Genomic DNA, 17424 nt, shown 5'->3' with positions numbered 1-17424 from the left:
TTTATTTTATTTATTTTATTTTTTTTTTATATGTTTGTATTTTTCCGAATATGTTAATTTTCTTCAAGTCCATATTCTCATAACACACGAATTGTCTCACGTATCATTGAAATCACCCGTCTTTGAGTCAGGAGCTCACCCTCATTTCGTTCATGAATTTCAACTAACCAACGCTAATGTATTTTGTGTGTGTGTTCAACAGAATAATGATTTAACAACGGCTAAATATCAGCATTATTCGTTCAATAACGTCGTATAAAATTTTGATCTGTAAAAGGGGAAAAAATTAAACGTTTTGGACTTGCTGAATTAAATCTACATATCAAAACGTTTATTTTCGATCAGCTGTTTTAGAGACCCGACAGCTCGTGGCCAGGCCTGACACTGGACGATTTTTACAACTATGTTCAAAATTATATTACGTTAATGAATGCAATTTATTTTTCGCTGTTTAATTAAATTTGTTCATTTTATACATTTCAATTTGAAAAGAGACACTGTAAAGAGAAATCCCCCTCCTTTTTATTTTTTGCATTTTGCATTTTGACAAAAACATTTGTTTTTTTATTATTAGTAGTAGTAGTACAAATTCTTAATTTCTGTAAATACAAACGCGATTTTTCAGTGCTAAACAATCTCTTTTTTTTTTTGTAAAGTGCAAAACTTTAAAGCAATAATAGTAATAATGTCGGTTTAAACTGGATTCTACCTCCACAAACGTGAGTTTTATTTTATATTAGTGTTAATCTATATTTGCGTCCTGTTTTCAAACAGCAACTGTCGTAAACTAAAGTGAGCCTCAGACCGCTAGTGTACGGAATACCAACTGCTTTACTAGTTTGCATGCATTGCAGATTCTTGGATCGTGTGCTTATTTATAATTTATTCGTTTAGGAGTTGCGCCGTATGCCCACTATTTTTAAACTAGACGTTAATTCGTTTGCCTATTTACAATCATTTGACTGCAGCTAATGTTGGCAGGCTACATTTTGTAAAATGAGGCATATATAAAATAAAGCCTAGTAATTTTAACAAGTCTGAGTCCAGTCTCACAAGTGGTCCGAGATTCTCCTTAGTGTATTTATTCATTTGAAAAAACAAAACAAACAGAAAGACAAAGCGTACTTGTAAACTCTGGGCCGCAAGACGTTGTTTTAGTATGCAAACGTGACTCTTGAACTGTTCCTAAACAGTAATCCAGCCATGTTTCTTCTCTATTTGTGTGGGCATGAGTGGGACCTGAGAAAATGGAAATAAATAAAAGCCCTGATGAGCGTCTCTGATTCTCAGACTCCCAGTTAAGTTATGACCAGCAACACATATAATTTCAGCAGGACTGCTGATTAATAGATAATGGATGGATACATGACATCAAATACAGTTAAGAAATATCATATAAATTAACTCGACTTCGAACAGCATATACCTAAATAGTCTGGAGTTAAATCGCACACTGGTAATTTTTCACCTAAAGGTAAGAACGCGTGCGCTTTCCAAGCACATAAAACTGCGTATCATATGCACGCCAAACACGTGTGTATCATATGCACGCCAACGTTAATTTCTGCGTATCAATACCACGATTTCGCGTAAAACTGTATGGAAGCATTTAGTCCAGGATTATATGATTTCATCGCAACGAAAACACTTTCCCCATCAGTTTAAACTGAATCTGGAGAGACTCTGTCTCGGTGGGACACAACTCCAGGTAAGCCACTGGAAACGGCAGGTGAGAACGAAGACAAAGTGGTCCTCAGGGAGTCGCTGAGTAACGTCTGCTGACAGCTGAACGCGTTTTGCTGCAGGGCCGGTGGGTGCAAGTAGCCTGACGGGACGGATAACGAACCCATCCCGTAGGAGTTCGTCAAACCGAGAGCCCCGCTAGAACTCGCCAGAACGGGCCGCGGCTCGACTCCAGGGACGAACGAACCGTAACCAGGACCTTGATTCAGAAATCCGTGCGGCGTTCCGTTGTAATGCGGATGGTGTAAAGAAAACAAAGGCGATATTTGCCAGTATAGAGGATTATTTGCCGTCTCGTTTATTCCCAAACCCAACGGGGAAAACCGCAGTCCTCGTTTGATCGCCAGCTTTCCTCTGGAGGTGGCCGAGCGTCTCCGGAGCTTGCCGGTCGTTCCGCCGATAAAAACATCGTCGCTCGAGGGGTCCAGCATCCAGTAGTTGCCTTTCCCGGGGTCATCATAATGTCTTGGCACTTTTACAAAGCATTTATTGAGACTCAGATTGTGACGGATGGAGTTCTGCCAGCCCTGCTTGTGCTCCCGGTAAAACGGAAAGTTCTTCATGATAAACTCGTAGATTCCGTTAAGCGTTAGTCTCTTCTCAGGACTTTGTCTAATTGCCATCATAATCAGCGCATTGTAGCTGAACGGCGGCTTGTCGAGCTTCGCAGTTTTGCTCGGCTCTTCTGCAGCGTCTTTGACTTTCTCCGCGGGGTCCATCTCTTCAGATGGTTCGGGGTCCGACAGCGGCTTGTGCTTCTCGGGACGCGCCGTGTCGTGCTTGTCATTTCTGGAGGGAAGCAGCAGACTCTTGATACTGAAGGAACTCAGCTTCTGCAGCGCCGTCGATTCTTTCTGATCCATGTCGCGTTATCAAACTTTGGAAAAATAAAGGTCAGGCGCTGTCAGGACATCGTATGTAAGGAAAAGCTCTCGGAGAGGAGAAGCGCCAGAACTGGAAAAAGAAGTTCACTGATTAAGGTGGTTCCTTGATGTGGGTTTTCATCGCTGAAAGAGGGAGGAGCCTCGAGCGGATTGTTTTAACAGACAGTGGATCCTGATCTGATGCACGTTTGCAGACTAGAGGCTACGGAAGTAATGGGCGACCACAGTTTTATCATTCACTCTAAAAAAAAAAGGTTCTTCAGCGGTTCTTCAGCGGTTCTTTGGAGTCATTCGACAAAGTGCTATATGGCACCTCTTGTGGTTCTACATAGCACCATTCGACAAAGTGCTATATGGCACCTCTTGTGGTTCTACATAGCACCATTCGACAAAGTGCTATATGGCACCTCTTGTGGTTCTACATAGCACCATTCGACAAAGTGCTATATGGCACCTCTTGTGGTTCTACATAGCACCATTTGACAAAGTGCTATATGGCACCTCTTGTGGTTCTACATAGCACCATTCGACAAAGTGCTATATGGCACCTCTTATGGTTCTACATAGCACCATTCGACAAAGTGCTATATGGCACCTTATGGTTCTACATAGCACCGTTTGACAAAGGTGCTATATAGCACCTGTAAAAATAGGTGCTAAATAGCACTAAAAGTGGTTCCCCTATGATTACGAGCCAAAGAACCGCTTTTAGTGCTATATAGCACCATTTTTTTTTAGAGTGTTCCATGACAAATATATACAGCCTACTAGGCTACACGCAGTGGCGGAGCCAGGATGTTTTCACAGGGGTGGCCAGCAACCAGTCTGGGGTGGCACAGAAATATTCATTATTTCAATATAAAAATGTTTTATTACCTATAGCACAACTGAATACAATTAATGTCTACTTAATTGTAGTTGAGATATTTGTGAATTAGGTCAAGTAATACTGAGTGAATATGACCAGTTTTGTATTATTAAATACAAAGGGGCTCACTATAGCTTTATTGCTCAGTCAGCTTGGTTCTGGTTCTTAAAACCCCCTAAAGCTTGTTCTCCATCATTGCATACTCATAGATGAGACATGCAGATAGTGACATAAGAAAGTGAAAAAATCTACAGCACATACATGCCAGAACGTAAAATGAGCTATTTTATGCATTTAAATTGTTTCGTTTTCGTTTGTACTTTACAAATTATCGAGAGAACATTTTTTATATTTTTTGTATAAGTGCACTGTGCTCACTTTTACTTGTGCATTGAATTACAAATAAAAAATACATAGCCTATCAGCTTGTGCCTTATCTCAAGTTGCAGAATAGGCTATATTTTATTTGCATTTGAGAGACGTTCTTTAATGTGATGCATATATAGCCTACATGCATGCACAGTTTGCAACTTTAATCGTCTTTTTGGTAATTTCATGACTTAACTGACGACAGAACTACATTGTATGCTCATAGTTTTTTGTGTGCTTTACTTGAGGTGATATAGAGCGTGCGCCTCATACTGAAGACTGAAGAGTGTGCGCCCTGGGCACAGTACGGCTGACAGGACAGGAACGTTTGTTTTACTGACAAATAGCCTAACAACATCTAATCAGATGCAGTTCACTGTTGTTCTACTGAAGCTCATTTGGCACATGTTCCTTTCCGCGCTCGTTTGACTTACACCTGGAGCTGAGGTGATGTTGAAGTGCGCGTCTGAAAAGTCTCCCGTTTGATGTGGTCGTAAAGAGATACGGCGGTTGCGCTTCTTAATAAATGCACTTCTGGTCAAGAAAAAAAATTTAAAAAAAAAAACTACAAAAACTGCAGTTGTGAGTGGGGTGGCCAAGCTTAGGTCAGTGGTGGCCACACACACCCACACTGGATCGACGGGTGACAGTGGAGGTGAGGGAGCTAGGAGCTGAGGTGGAGCTGCTGGGTCTACGGGCCGAGGCGGAGTCCGGGCCTCGGATGCTGGAGGCGAGGGATTCTCCAGCCATGGCAATGCTGGAGGATGGCAGACCCGCGGAGCTCGCACCGTATTGATGGTGGGCTGAGGGCGAGCAGAGGGGCTGCCAGACGACAGCGGTGGAGGAGGCAGGAGCGGGTGGGAGGGCAGGCATTTGTGAGTCTCCGGGCATTCAGGGCTTAACTCTGGATCGGAAGCCCCCTCTAGGCTGAACACGGGAACAGGATGTCGCTCAGGAGGAGCGGGCACTGGAGGGCGCTCTGGACTAGATTCGGGGACTGGAGCCCTCTACTCTTTGGCACTTTTGCCGCGCCATACTCCGCTCACCCTCAGCCGCGGTGCAGGGGCGGAGCTCCTCTCCGCACTCACACCGTCAAGGCTTTCTCCCTCGTGGCGGGCATTGTCGCCGGCTCTCGCATCTGGTCTGACGGCTTGGGGTCTCCTTCATCGGTGGGCTCTGGCTTTAGCTCCGCACAGCGGGGAGACGGTGGGCTGGGCTCATGGTCTGGAGTGGCACCGGCGAGATCCCCCTCGGGACAGACGGTGACCGGGGATCCGTGTTTGGCCAGTGTCCGCTCCACAAATGCGGCGAACTCTGCTCAAGGGCCATCTTCGGACGACGGCGCTCTGCACGCGGGGTTGAGGCTGGGGTTATAGAACGCGCAGAGCGCGTCGTCCGGGTAGGTGGTGAGATGGGCAATAGCCAGAAACAGTCTGGTATGACCCTCGCGCGATCTTACCCCTGCTCCAGCAGGAGGAGGAGGAATTCGGGGCGAAGGAGGGGATCCATTAGGGCACACCACGGAAACAAAAACGAGAGACAAAACAGAGGGGAAACGCAATTGAAACTGTTTTAGGTCGGGTCTTCTGTCACACTTACACTGTCTGAGGAACGATGGAGATAAGGAGTATAATAAACTGTCTTTTTAATTCACGAAACACTGGGGGTGATCCAACACAGGAGCGAGGAATGGCACATGTACAGACGAAGTACACCTGACAGAGGAGAAACGCAAAGACAGGAGCTTAAATGCTAGGGATAATTGGAGATACACAGGTGGATCACATAAGACAATCAGACTAAACGAGGACAGGAAAATGACCAAATAAGGAAACACAGGAAGGACTACGGGGGCAAAACAGGTACAAAAGTCTGACACAACATTTATTTAAAACATTAATTCATTGTAGTAAAATTTAATCAGATTTAATGAATTAATTCAATGTTTACCAAAAATTGTCCCACATTTACAGACTTCACACAGCTGCCACGGAATCCGAACAAATGATTAGGCTACTGTATCCGGATCAAGACAATACTTGATGTCATTTTCAATGTAAGTGGAAAAAATTGGTTTATTTACTTATTAATTAATTGACTGCAGGCTAACTGTTCTTTTTTTTAACATGCAGCTTCAGCTATGGAGTCCCATCCTTCATAAATTTAAAAGAATAACAAAAAGAATAAAAAAATTAAATAGCTTTTTTTATTCCAAGGCAGAACCTTGCATAACCTACTTTATGCTAGGAAAAAATTATGCTAGGTTCCTTTGCATAGCCCAGCTACTTTTTTGGTTTTATTAGTAATTTATTTGTATCTGAATCTGTCAAATTCTGCTTAAATGACCCAAACGTACAGGATCTTTAATATAAAGACAATTCTTAGACAAAACGGTGGATTTGGTTACAGTTTTTTTCAGCTGCTCACACACATTTTCAAAACTTGCCTCTTTTTTCCAAAACTTCACACACGAATCCAAGAACTGCACACACAAAATGCAAAATCCCTCACATCTCTTGCAAAACGAAGCACTGCATTCAAAATATCACAAACACACCTCAAAAGGAAACATTTGCAAACACCTTTGCCATAATATTAGTTTTTTTTTCAATTGCTAACATCCCTTTGTCCAATCTGTAGTCACATTTTCAAAACTCTAAACACAATTAGCACAATATCCGTCTGTTGTGACCATACCATTAACACAATTCATGTTGTTTTCACACAATATTCAGTCAATTAACACGTTTCTAAAATGCTTACATTTTCTTTTCACACAAGCTTACCCAAAACCAAAATCATAGATCTTTCTTAGCTTTTTTTTTTTTTACAAATGCTTAAATACAGCATAACAGAAATGAAGACCCAATGTTCCAAACTTTAAATATAGTGTAAAGCCTCTACTTCTGCAACAACAGCAGCTTAAAAGAGCTGATAAGAATTATTTTAATTACTGATAATTGAGAAATAGCTGATTCCAATCTTAATGATTAATTCCAAGTCTTTCCATTACATGGCCATGCACAATAAAAAGGCACTCTCTGGACTGGTTTTGTTCCAAACAATACAGAACAACACCGAGAATCAGAAAAAAGAAATAAAATGTCTGGACGCGGGTGAGTTGGACGAAGGAGAGGAGTAGTTGGACCAGGACGCGGGAGAAGGAGAGGTAGGGGGAGAGGAGTAAGAATGCGTGGTGCAGTTCAAAGGAGAGTAAGAGCTGTTGTCACTGATGAAATAAGAGCCACCATCATAGACTATGTGATAAATCATGGTCTGTCACTGAGAGAGGCAGGTGAAAGAGTCCAGCCTAATCTCAGATGGTCAACTGTGGCTTCCATTATCCAAATTTTTCGACAAACCAACAGGTAAGAAATGCATTTCATGAGGGCCATAATTGCAGTTGTAATGTACCACAATAACTGCTGGCCACCAGCAGCTACAAATACAAATGTCCAATTTTTGTTCTTCTAAAGGACACAACGACTTACTTGCTCTGGGGGAAGAAGAAAGCTGCTTAATGAAGACCAAGAGCATGCAATTGTAAGATGGGTCATTGCTGACAATGCGATAAAACTCAGAGAAATTCAGGCCAGAATTGTACAGGACAACCTGGTACTCCAACCTGGAATGAAACGGCTGTACACCGTTCCCTTTGAAAGAAACAGTGAGCGGGTCAAGGAACTCCGACACCAATATGTCCAGGTGCCTATACACTATATCTGATTCTAGAGGGACTTTTACACTATTCTACACTTTCTTTCACTATTGTCGTTTGTAAACATACCCACATAGTGAAAAGCATTTAAAGCATTCATGTGTTTGATTTCTTTCAGACAGTTATGGAGCTGGAGGCTAATCAGACACCACATGAATTCATTTATGTGGACGAGGCAGGATTTAACCTGGCAAAAACTCGTAGACGAGGAAGAAACCTAATTGGAAAAAGGGCCACTGCTGATGTGCCGGGTCAGAGAGGAGCAAGTGCTGGTTTGGTCCTGCAGAAAAGCCAGATTGGTCCCTACAACACAGAGCGCCTTTTGTTTTTAGATGACCTCCACCAACAACTGGTGCCAGAAGCAGAAAGGGAACAAGTGGGAGGAAACATGAGGACATGTGTGATTGCATGGGACAACGTAGCGTTCCACCATTCACATGCAATCACAACTTGGTTTGCAGCCCATCCGAAAATGCTTTCCCCTTTTCTTCCTCCGTACTCTCCTTTCCTCAATCCCATTGAGGAATTTTTTCTGCCTGGAGGTGGATAGTCTATGATCATCGACCACATGATCAAATGTCCCTCCTGGAGGCAATGGAAGCTGGCTGCAGAGACATCTCCGCTGAAGACTGCCAGGGGTGGATAAGGCATGCGAAGCGTTTCTATCCAAGCTGCATAGCAAGAGACAATATAAGGTGTGATGTCGACGAGAACATGCACTCTAAAAAATGCTGGGTTGTTTCAACCCAACTTTGGGTCAAATATGGACTAACCCAACAGTTGGGTTAAATTTTTACATTAAATTTTTAACCCAACGGTTGGGTTAGTCCATATTTGACCCAAAGTTGGGTTGAAACAACCCAGCATTTTTTAGAGTGTGTGGCCAAATGCTGAAGATCATATAGATTAGAACTGTACTTTTGCGGTTCCTTTTTTGTCTGTCATTTTGTTTTATTTTTGAAATGTATTTGAACCAAAGGGCAAAGAGCTGGAAGGTGTGTGTGTGTGGTGTTTTTTTTTATTTATTTATTTTTTTTTTTTAAATGATCACTGACAGCAATTTCATTTTGCCAATAAAGCTTTTACTGCAGCAATTCTGTCACCTTTTTGTTTTGTTTTTTACATTCCATAAAGTACTGATGACGCCTTCACTATGCTGTACACATACGATCTAAAATGAATCCACACATTTACACAAAAAAATTTAGAGTTCAGCTTACTGAATTATTATTATTATTTAAATGGATCTCATATTGTATGTTCTATACAGATCGAACTGAGACATGACAAGTAATGCAGTTTTTGTAATGCCATTAATTGTTAGCATTTTGACAGTCTATGCACTATGATTGACTATATGTTCCTATTGGATAGAAAACCAGTGCTACTGTTTTGACCGAATTTTGAATCGGGTTTGCTGTGTTTTGATAGTTAGTATATGTAGAAAAAGACATTCAGCATTTTGAAATGTAGAGTTTGTATTTAATTAACAAAATGTGGTTTTGGCCAGGAAATGAACTATTTGGCTAATTGTGTGATGTAGGTGTGTTGCTGTGTTAAGAGTTTAGAAAAAGTACTTTAAGTATTGGTAAGCGCTTGTTAGCAATTGAAAAAAAAACTGTAATTCCTGTTAGATTTGTGTGTGTTACATAGAGAATTGTGTTGCGTTTCTGCTGTTTGAGTGTCAGCTTTCAGAAACTGTGTGACGAGGAAAGATTGTGTGTGTGAGCAGTTGACAAAAACTGTAATGGTCTTCGCAAAGCTGTATTCACATGCACATTTCTGATGGTTTTTTTCTTTCTCTCGATAATTGTCAATAGCTAGGATGTTAATTCCAGATATCTATATTGATTTTTTTCCCAGTCAGGAGTACAAAGAAATTTTCTAGCCAAAAATCATATTGAGATATCCATAACTAAAATGCAGATATCTGAGATTTGACGAAGAAGGATTCTAATCTATTATCAATTATTAAACTGTAAATAGTCAGAAATCAAGTTTCAATAGAATTGTTGCTCTGGATCCGGTGGGTTTTGGATAAATGCCTGAAATACAGTCTGTGGTTAATACAAGCTCAAGATATTTTCATAGTTTTGACATTTATAAGCAATTTCATGTCAGATTTCATTTCATTGACTCATGTGAAACTCTCAATTGTAGAGATGACTGGATTTCACCAGCAAAAGTTGTGTGTGAGGGGTAGGTTTAGGGTAAAGGGATAGAAAATACAGTTTGTGCAGTAGAAAAGCATTACACCTATGGTGAGTCCCTGTAAACCATGATATATACAAACGTGTGTGTTCTGTTAAAGACAGATCAAACAGCGCCCCCTTCTGGAAGTAATAATGAATCACATCACGAGGTAAAACGCTGAATAAGAGATGCTTTTCATGATTGCAGTCAATCCATGCGACCGAACAGAGATCCTGATTGCTATTGTGTGCATCTCTCTCCAAATGTGCATCTTGATTTGAAATCAGGTTTCTTTAATCAACGGTTTGGTTTTATGTCATGTTGATACCAGCCATAGTTTTATTGCTGTACTTTAAGGTAATTTACAGAAGTTTTTTTGTAGTGGGTCTGTGCTTGTAGGAGGAGTTGGAGCGCAGCTGGTCTCTCATTGGTTGGACTGGCTGGAGAGGTTGTATCTCACACAGCAGGGATGGAGCAATCAGCCTCATACAGAGTGAGGAGCTGCTGGAAAACCGTGCCTTTCAATCCGAGACATTCCCAAATCAATAAAGGGCTGCGTCAGTCCCTGCTCAGAGCCGGAGTTCAGCTTCATACGCTGCGCAGAGACACCCAGAGTCCATCATGAAGGTGAGTGTGGAGGCAGCATCCCTCCAGCATCACACATCGCTGCAACGAACTGATGAAGGTTTTCATGTTGGAAGTATGAAGAGAGAAAATGCACAGAATGATGTACATGATCTACAGTCTAAACGGCTCAATTGATTTATTTCTCAAATCAAGTGGTCAAACAGCTGGCTGTGCTGTTCGGCGGTACTCACCTCCTGTAGTCTCCTCTAGATTTGAATTAAACATGCATTATGGTGAAGGGTAGTGTGATTGATGGAGTGTTAGTGTGAGACGATGGGCTTCATTTGATGGAGGCTCTGCTGCGTGTTTAAGTTACAGCTGCTTCTTAAAGGTGCAGATTAAAAACTGTTCCAATACACCAAACCTGGTAGTAAATGGAGGGAGGATTCTACAGAATCTGAACATGTATTTGTAAAACATTTTTATTTGGGATCCCTATTGCAATAGAAGTGAACAGGATCATTTCAAATTAGAATAAATGTCAGTGTATGTGATTGTGTTTTTGAGACTGAGCCTTTCAGCTGCATACACACTGATACACACTGATCTGGACTGTGAGATGATCTCACTCCTGATTTACTGATCAGATACTAAATCAGGTCATGCTTAAAAATGACTCTAACAGGATAACAAAACCTCTGAAACTCTTAATGATGAGAAGAGGGATCTCAGGTGTGCAGCCATCGTTTCAGAAGTGCGGGGAACAGTATGTCAAGTGCAATATTGCATTTTTCTGACCTCTATCTAATTGACAGGTTTTATTTTTAAAACGTAAAAATGTTTTTTTAATCAGTTCTTATATGTGAAGTTTCTTTTGTTTGTTGCTGTCTAAAGGTTGTTCAATCTATTCTCAATACAGAAAAAAATTACGTAATAATAAAAGAGAACCATATTAATTAAAGACCCTTATCAGAATGTTTCGATGACACAGTACATATGCTATTATCCCGGCGGGTGAAAAAACATGCTCAAATACACTCAAATAACCCCAGGTAAAAATAAAGTGTACTTGATTGCACAAAAAAATACTTAAATACAAGCAAGTACATTTGTAGTACGTTCTTATTTTTGTGCTAAATAAAATGGTAAAAGTTATACACTATAAATGCACTAACTAAAAGTATATTTCTACTTCAGTAGTACTTCAGTGCAATTGCAAAAGAATAGCAAATACCACTGATATTTAAATAGATTTTTAGTGCATTGAAATAAAGTATACTACCACAAAAATATATAGAGGACTTTTATTAGTGTATTTCTTAAAAGTGCGCTTTGAATGGTTTTAAAATTAGTTCAATGTAAGTACACTATTGCATAGTTATTCTAAGTTTAAATTAAATTGATTGTATTTAAAATAAAATAGTAATGTAATAGTTATAAGTATATTTTCCCAACTGTGCTACTTAAGTACACTTATTATAAATACAGTAAGGCCCGGTTTCACAGACAGGGCTTAGGTTAAGCCAGGATTTGGCCATAGTTCAATTAGGACATTTGAATAACTTTTATAAATATGCCTTAGATAAAAACGTTACTGGTGTGCATCTTGTGGCAAAACAATGAATCTGACATATTTTAAGATCACTCAGTGCAAGTTTCTTTCAGTTGAAATAGCCCAGTCATGCATTTTAGTCTGGGACTAGGCTTGCTTAAGCCTTGTCTATGAAACCGGGGGTAATTAGCACTAACACTTAAATGGGTTACTCCACCCCAAAATGAAAATTTTGTCATTAATCACTTACCCCCATGTCGTTTCAAACCCATTTCTATTCTATTCGGATTTTCATGAAAAATACAGTAGAAATTTATTACTTTTATTACTAAGTAAAACCCTATAGGTTACTGTGCTTAAGCGACTATAATTGGATTATTCATTCATATGTGTTTAGATGTGTACCAAAATTCACAATATAACAGTAAGTATACTTTTAGCATAAAGTACTTGAAGTGCTATATTTTTAATGTGGAAAAGGTGCTACTACTGACATAGTAATAGTGTACTTGATTGTACTATTTAAAGACACCATAAGCATGTAGTTAAGTATATCATATAAAGGGAATGTTAACATAATTACAATAAATTTGAAATGAATGATTTAATCTATAAAAATATGTGGGCAATACATTATAAATAAATTGTGTATATATTCATTATATATTATTCTTATATTTCAAATAATTAAGAAGTGTATTTTCAATGAATGATGAGTATATTTAAAAGTGTATGAAAGATGGTTTCAATTATACTGCAAGTGTTAACTAAATGTATTATTTTTTTTTACAGAGAATGTACAGTTGAATTTTAGTTCATATTCATGGTGTCCCAAAATAGCACAGTTGAGTACACTTGTTCTTAATGGTATCTTAAGAAGTACTAAATAATATTTTTTAGTATATTAAGTACAAAATTAGTGCTCGAGAATAGAGCACTTTAAGTACATTATGGCAGTGTACTAAGTGTACTGGAATAAAGTGTACTGTACAGCACTGCTTTTTCACCTGGGACGTGTAATAATTTACATTATCTACAATTACTCTACAATAAAAAACATAATGCAAGCTTCAGAACTCAAAACTAACTCCGCAGTTTAAAATATGAATTATTCTTTTGTAGCCTTCTGAAATGCCGGATTTGAAATGAGAATTGTGACATCATGGTTCTCCCAGACACGCCCCTTAGCATGTGTCATTGTATGTAATCAAAGAGGAGTGTTCTGAACAACTCATGTCTGTCCATCAGTCACTGCAGCCATACTGCTATTGGATGAAGATGTCGAGTAAGACCGTCAAACGCAGACATTGCCCTGTCAGTGGATGTATAGAAACTGCTGCTTCAAAAACTTTGCATAGCCTTCCTAAAAATCCAAGCATTAGAAATATCTGAGGGAAGTTTATTTTTAATGATGTGCCTGAGCGACTGAAAGATAAAGTTTTGGTTAGTTCTTCACATTTCACAACAGACTGTTTTGTGAATTATTCTAAACATGCTGCCATCAACAAAGGTAAGTGTCATGGGTTGTTGAGGAATGAGGAATACAAACATGGATTCATACTTCCAAGAAGACTTTACTGAGAACACAGATGTGGTACAACACATAACACTAAACAATAACCAACAAAGGATAGACCAGAGTATATTTTTCTTTTGTTCATTTTAGTTAAAAAAAAATAGTAATTTTGTTGTGGTTTTTTTCTGTCATATTTGTTTATTGTTTTTAATTATGTCTAAATAGTTTTTTCTTATAGTTATAGTTTTTTTATATCATTTTATTTCAGATTTAGTTTTATTTAATTTAGTCATTTTTATTTTATTTATTTGATCAAGTTTAACTAAATGAAAATGAGAAATGCTGCCTTGGAAACTAGTTGAAATATTAGTATTTTATTTTATGTCAGTTAACATTTATTTTATTTCAAATAGTTTTAGTTTTTGTTAACTATTATATTATTGTCACGGGTCGTCAAGGAATGAGGACAGCAAACGAAGATGCATACTTCCAAACAGACTTTACTGAGAATACTGATTTGGTACAACACATAACATAAGCTAATAACTGACAAAGGATAGAACAGAATCAGGAGTATAAATACACACATGGTAAATGAGGGAACTAAACAGGAACATCTGGACAAGGATTAACTAATCAGAAACCATGGCAACTAATGAGAACTCATAACAGACAGGAACTGAACTAAACTGAACATAACCGTGACAGTAATGCCGAGTTCACACGGCACGATTTTCAAACTCGTCGGATCGCCGTTGTTTTCACACTGCGTGACTATCTGGGGTAGCATTCAGTTGCTGCTGTGTTCACATTGCACGATGGATCGGCGACAGGAGGTTTCACACTGCATGACTTCACAATAGGAAGAATCGCCGACAGCTCTGTCTGGTCCGCAAACTATGTTTCACAACAAAACGCACACCGATTTGCCTCCGATGTCGGGCATTTGTTGGCGATTTCACAAAACCTGTCGGCGAGTGAAAAATCGGGCTAATATCGTGCAGTGTGAACTCGGCATAAGAGGATTTATTTTTGTAGTATGTTTATGTAATAAAACTTGTAATAAATTATGTAATAAACTGTAAACCAGTGTTACGCATTATTGAGCATTTGGTCCATTATTGAGCATGTTACTAATAAAATCATTATGATTAAAATGTAAAAACCTTTAAAAATCACCCTCATGTCATTACAAACCTGTATAAGTTTCTTTCTTATGATTTTTGAATTTTAAAAATTTTGAAGAACCAAACAGTTGTTGGTCCCCATTGACTTCCATAGTAGGAAAATAAATACTATTTAAATCAATGGGAACCATCAACTGTTCAATTACCAACATTCATCAAAATATCTTCTTACTCCAGTTAAGGAAGTCCTCTGAGAGCAATGAGAGTACAGGGGTCTCATTTATAAAACTCTCCATAGACTTCATCCTAAAAGTGAATTTACGCACAAAAGCTAGATTTTGCCTACGCACAACAGTTTTCAGATTTATAAAACCATGTGTACACCAGAACCTGCGCAAAAATCCCTTTAAAAATCCCAGTCAGGGGAAGATTGTTCATACGTGCATCTCTACCCCGTCTCCTCCCAGAAATCACCATATATGGAGCTTACAACGTCTAGTTTTACTATGCATGACTGTCACGTTACTGTGTTTGATGAAGACGAATGAACACGGAGATGAAGGTTAAAAGTCTTTAATAAATCCAAACACAGGCATAATCAACACAAGGGAGGAAGGAAACACACATAACAATCGACGAGACCGGACAACACAAACTGAACAGACTGGAACTTAAAGGGGTGATATGATGTTGCTAAAAAGAACATTATTTTGTGTATTTGGTGTAATGAAATGATGCACCAAGAGCTTGTAACACTCCAAAGAGAAAGGAAAAATTGAAATCGCATCATATGACCCCTTTAAATACACAGACCAAACGAGGCTAATTAATGAAACGCACCTGAGCTAAATGACAATCAGACATAAGTGAAAACTAGGTCAATGGACACATAAGGAGAGAAAACAAACTAAAAGTTCATAGTGTGACATATCGCCCCCCTCCCAGAAGGCACAACCTCGCACAGCAGAAACAAACGGTGGATGGAGGGGGACTCAGGAGGAGGACAAAGGAGTGGAAGTGGGATGGTAACAGGGAACGGCGAAGGGCTGGCAGGAAGGCAGGCAGACAATTCTGGTGGAGGTTCAGGAGGTGGACGGACCACCAGGAGGAGGAAGGCAAACAGAGTCCAGGGCGGTGAAGACGGAGGGAGGAACCAGGGAGAAGACAGGAGGGAGCAGGAACAGGAGGAGCCAGGCGGGACCCAGACCGCAGCCATGAAGGTGACCCACGATGGAGCTGACGGAGGGAGGAGCCATGGTGGAGGAAGGGCATGACGACTCCAGGGGGCCAACCGATGGCGGCGGAGCAGGTTGGAGAGGAGCCTGAGGTGGAGACGGAGAGCCGTAGAGCCAGGGTAATGCAGAGGATCCGGAGGGAACGACCTCCGTGGTTGTGACAGGACAGACAGATAGTTCAGGGCAGACAAACAGTTCAAAACCGACCTCCATGGTCGTGATGGGACAGACAGATGATTCTAGACAGGTTGACAGTTCAGGACAGACAGACAGTTCATAAACGGCCTCCTTGGCCATAACAGGACAGGCAGAGATTTCAGATGATGACGGAAGACTGGGTACATCCAAATGAAACTCCAGCGGCAGCTCATCCTCAGGGGTGGTGCATTGGGTGGGGCTTTCCTCCACACCCTCATGCTCCATTGCTTCATCCACCGTCGTGTGCATTGTAGCCGGCTCTCGCACCTGGTCAGACGTTGGTTGAGGCTCTGGCTATGGGGCTTCTTAGCTCTGCCGCTCCTTTCAGCGATGGCTTGTCAGTCATGGCGGGCTTTGTCTCTCGACATCTACTGTGAACGGAGATCCTCAGGATCACCAGTACCCACTCCACAAAGGCGGCGAAATCCTCCCGAGGACCATCTCCAGACAACTGCGCTCTGCTCACGGAGTTTAAGCTTGCATGATAGAATGAGCAGAGGCAGTCATCCGCGTAGCGGCTTAAGTTGGAGATTTCCACAAACTGTCTTGTATGGTTCTCGAGAGTTCGTTCCCCCTGCTCCAGCAGGAGGAGGAGGAATTCGGGGGAATCCATAAAAATAAAAGAAAACTTTCAAACAATGAAAAACCAAACACGTAAATCGCAGCTTTACTTTTTGTTGGTCCAGTCTTCTGTCACATTACTGTGTTTGATGAAGACGAATGAACACGAAGATGAAGGTTAAAAGTCTTAAATCCAAACACAGGCATATTCCACACAGGAGGAAGGAAACACACATAACAATCGACGAGACCGGACAACACAAACTGAACAGAATGGAACTTAAATGCACAGACCAAACGAGACTTAATTAATGAAACACACCTGAACCAAATGACAATCAGACACAAGAGAAAACTAGGTCAATGAACACATGAGGAGAGAAAACAAACTAAAAGTCCATAGTGTGACAATAACCTCATCTGCATATAATTTCCACGCATATTCCATCCATGTGTCAACATGTTTAATGCAGGTAAGGGTACAAGACATTACGGAAATATGAAATATGGACTATAATTCCATTTGTGCCATACACATACATTTTTATTGCTAAAAATTATACATACAGTGGTATTTTTCATAATGTTGTGGAGATTCCTTTAAACACCATCAACACCTCCTAGCAGCTGCAGTTGTACAGCTTTTATTATTGGTCCTAAACCGGAGAATGTGCTCAATATCGAAGCGCTCATCATTGATCATTGTTCTCGCAAAAAATATTTTCTCATAACATGAGATCTGCAGTTTAGTTTTAAGATGAACTATTGTGCACCTATACCCGTTCTCTCAAAGGAACATGGACTGCCTCCACGACTTTGGTGAAGACGCGAGGCGACAGGGACAGCCCGAAGGGCAGGACCTTGTACTGATATGCCCAACCCTCGAACGCGAA

The 17424-nt window shown here is 40.2% G+C and overlaps 1 protein-coding gene across 1 annotated transcript; it reads right to left on the bottom strand.

The window, feature by feature from the left end:
• Positions 1-1661: 1661 nt before the first annotated feature.
• LOC107680282 (forkhead box protein G1-like) lies at positions 1662-2739 on the bottom strand. Its single transcript, XM_016476109.1, has one exon. The coding sequence runs from the start codon at positions 2604-2606 to the stop codon at positions 1662-1664; it is 945 nt and encodes a 314-aa protein (XP_016331595.1). The 5' UTR covers positions 2607-2739.
• Positions 2740-17424: the final 14685 nt, after the last annotated feature.

Source organism: Sinocyclocheilus anshuiensis, unplaced genomic scaffold, assembly GCF_001515605.1.
Source record: "Sinocyclocheilus anshuiensis isolate Anshui unplaced genomic scaffold, SAMN03320099.WGS_v1.1 scaffold1274, whole genome shotgun sequence".
Lineage (NCBI taxonomy): Eukaryota > Metazoa > Chordata > Actinopteri > Cypriniformes > Cyprinidae > Sinocyclocheilus > Sinocyclocheilus anshuiensis.
The sequence above is the reverse complement of the archived record's forward strand: the minus strand, read 5'-3'. Positions and strand labels throughout refer to the sequence as shown.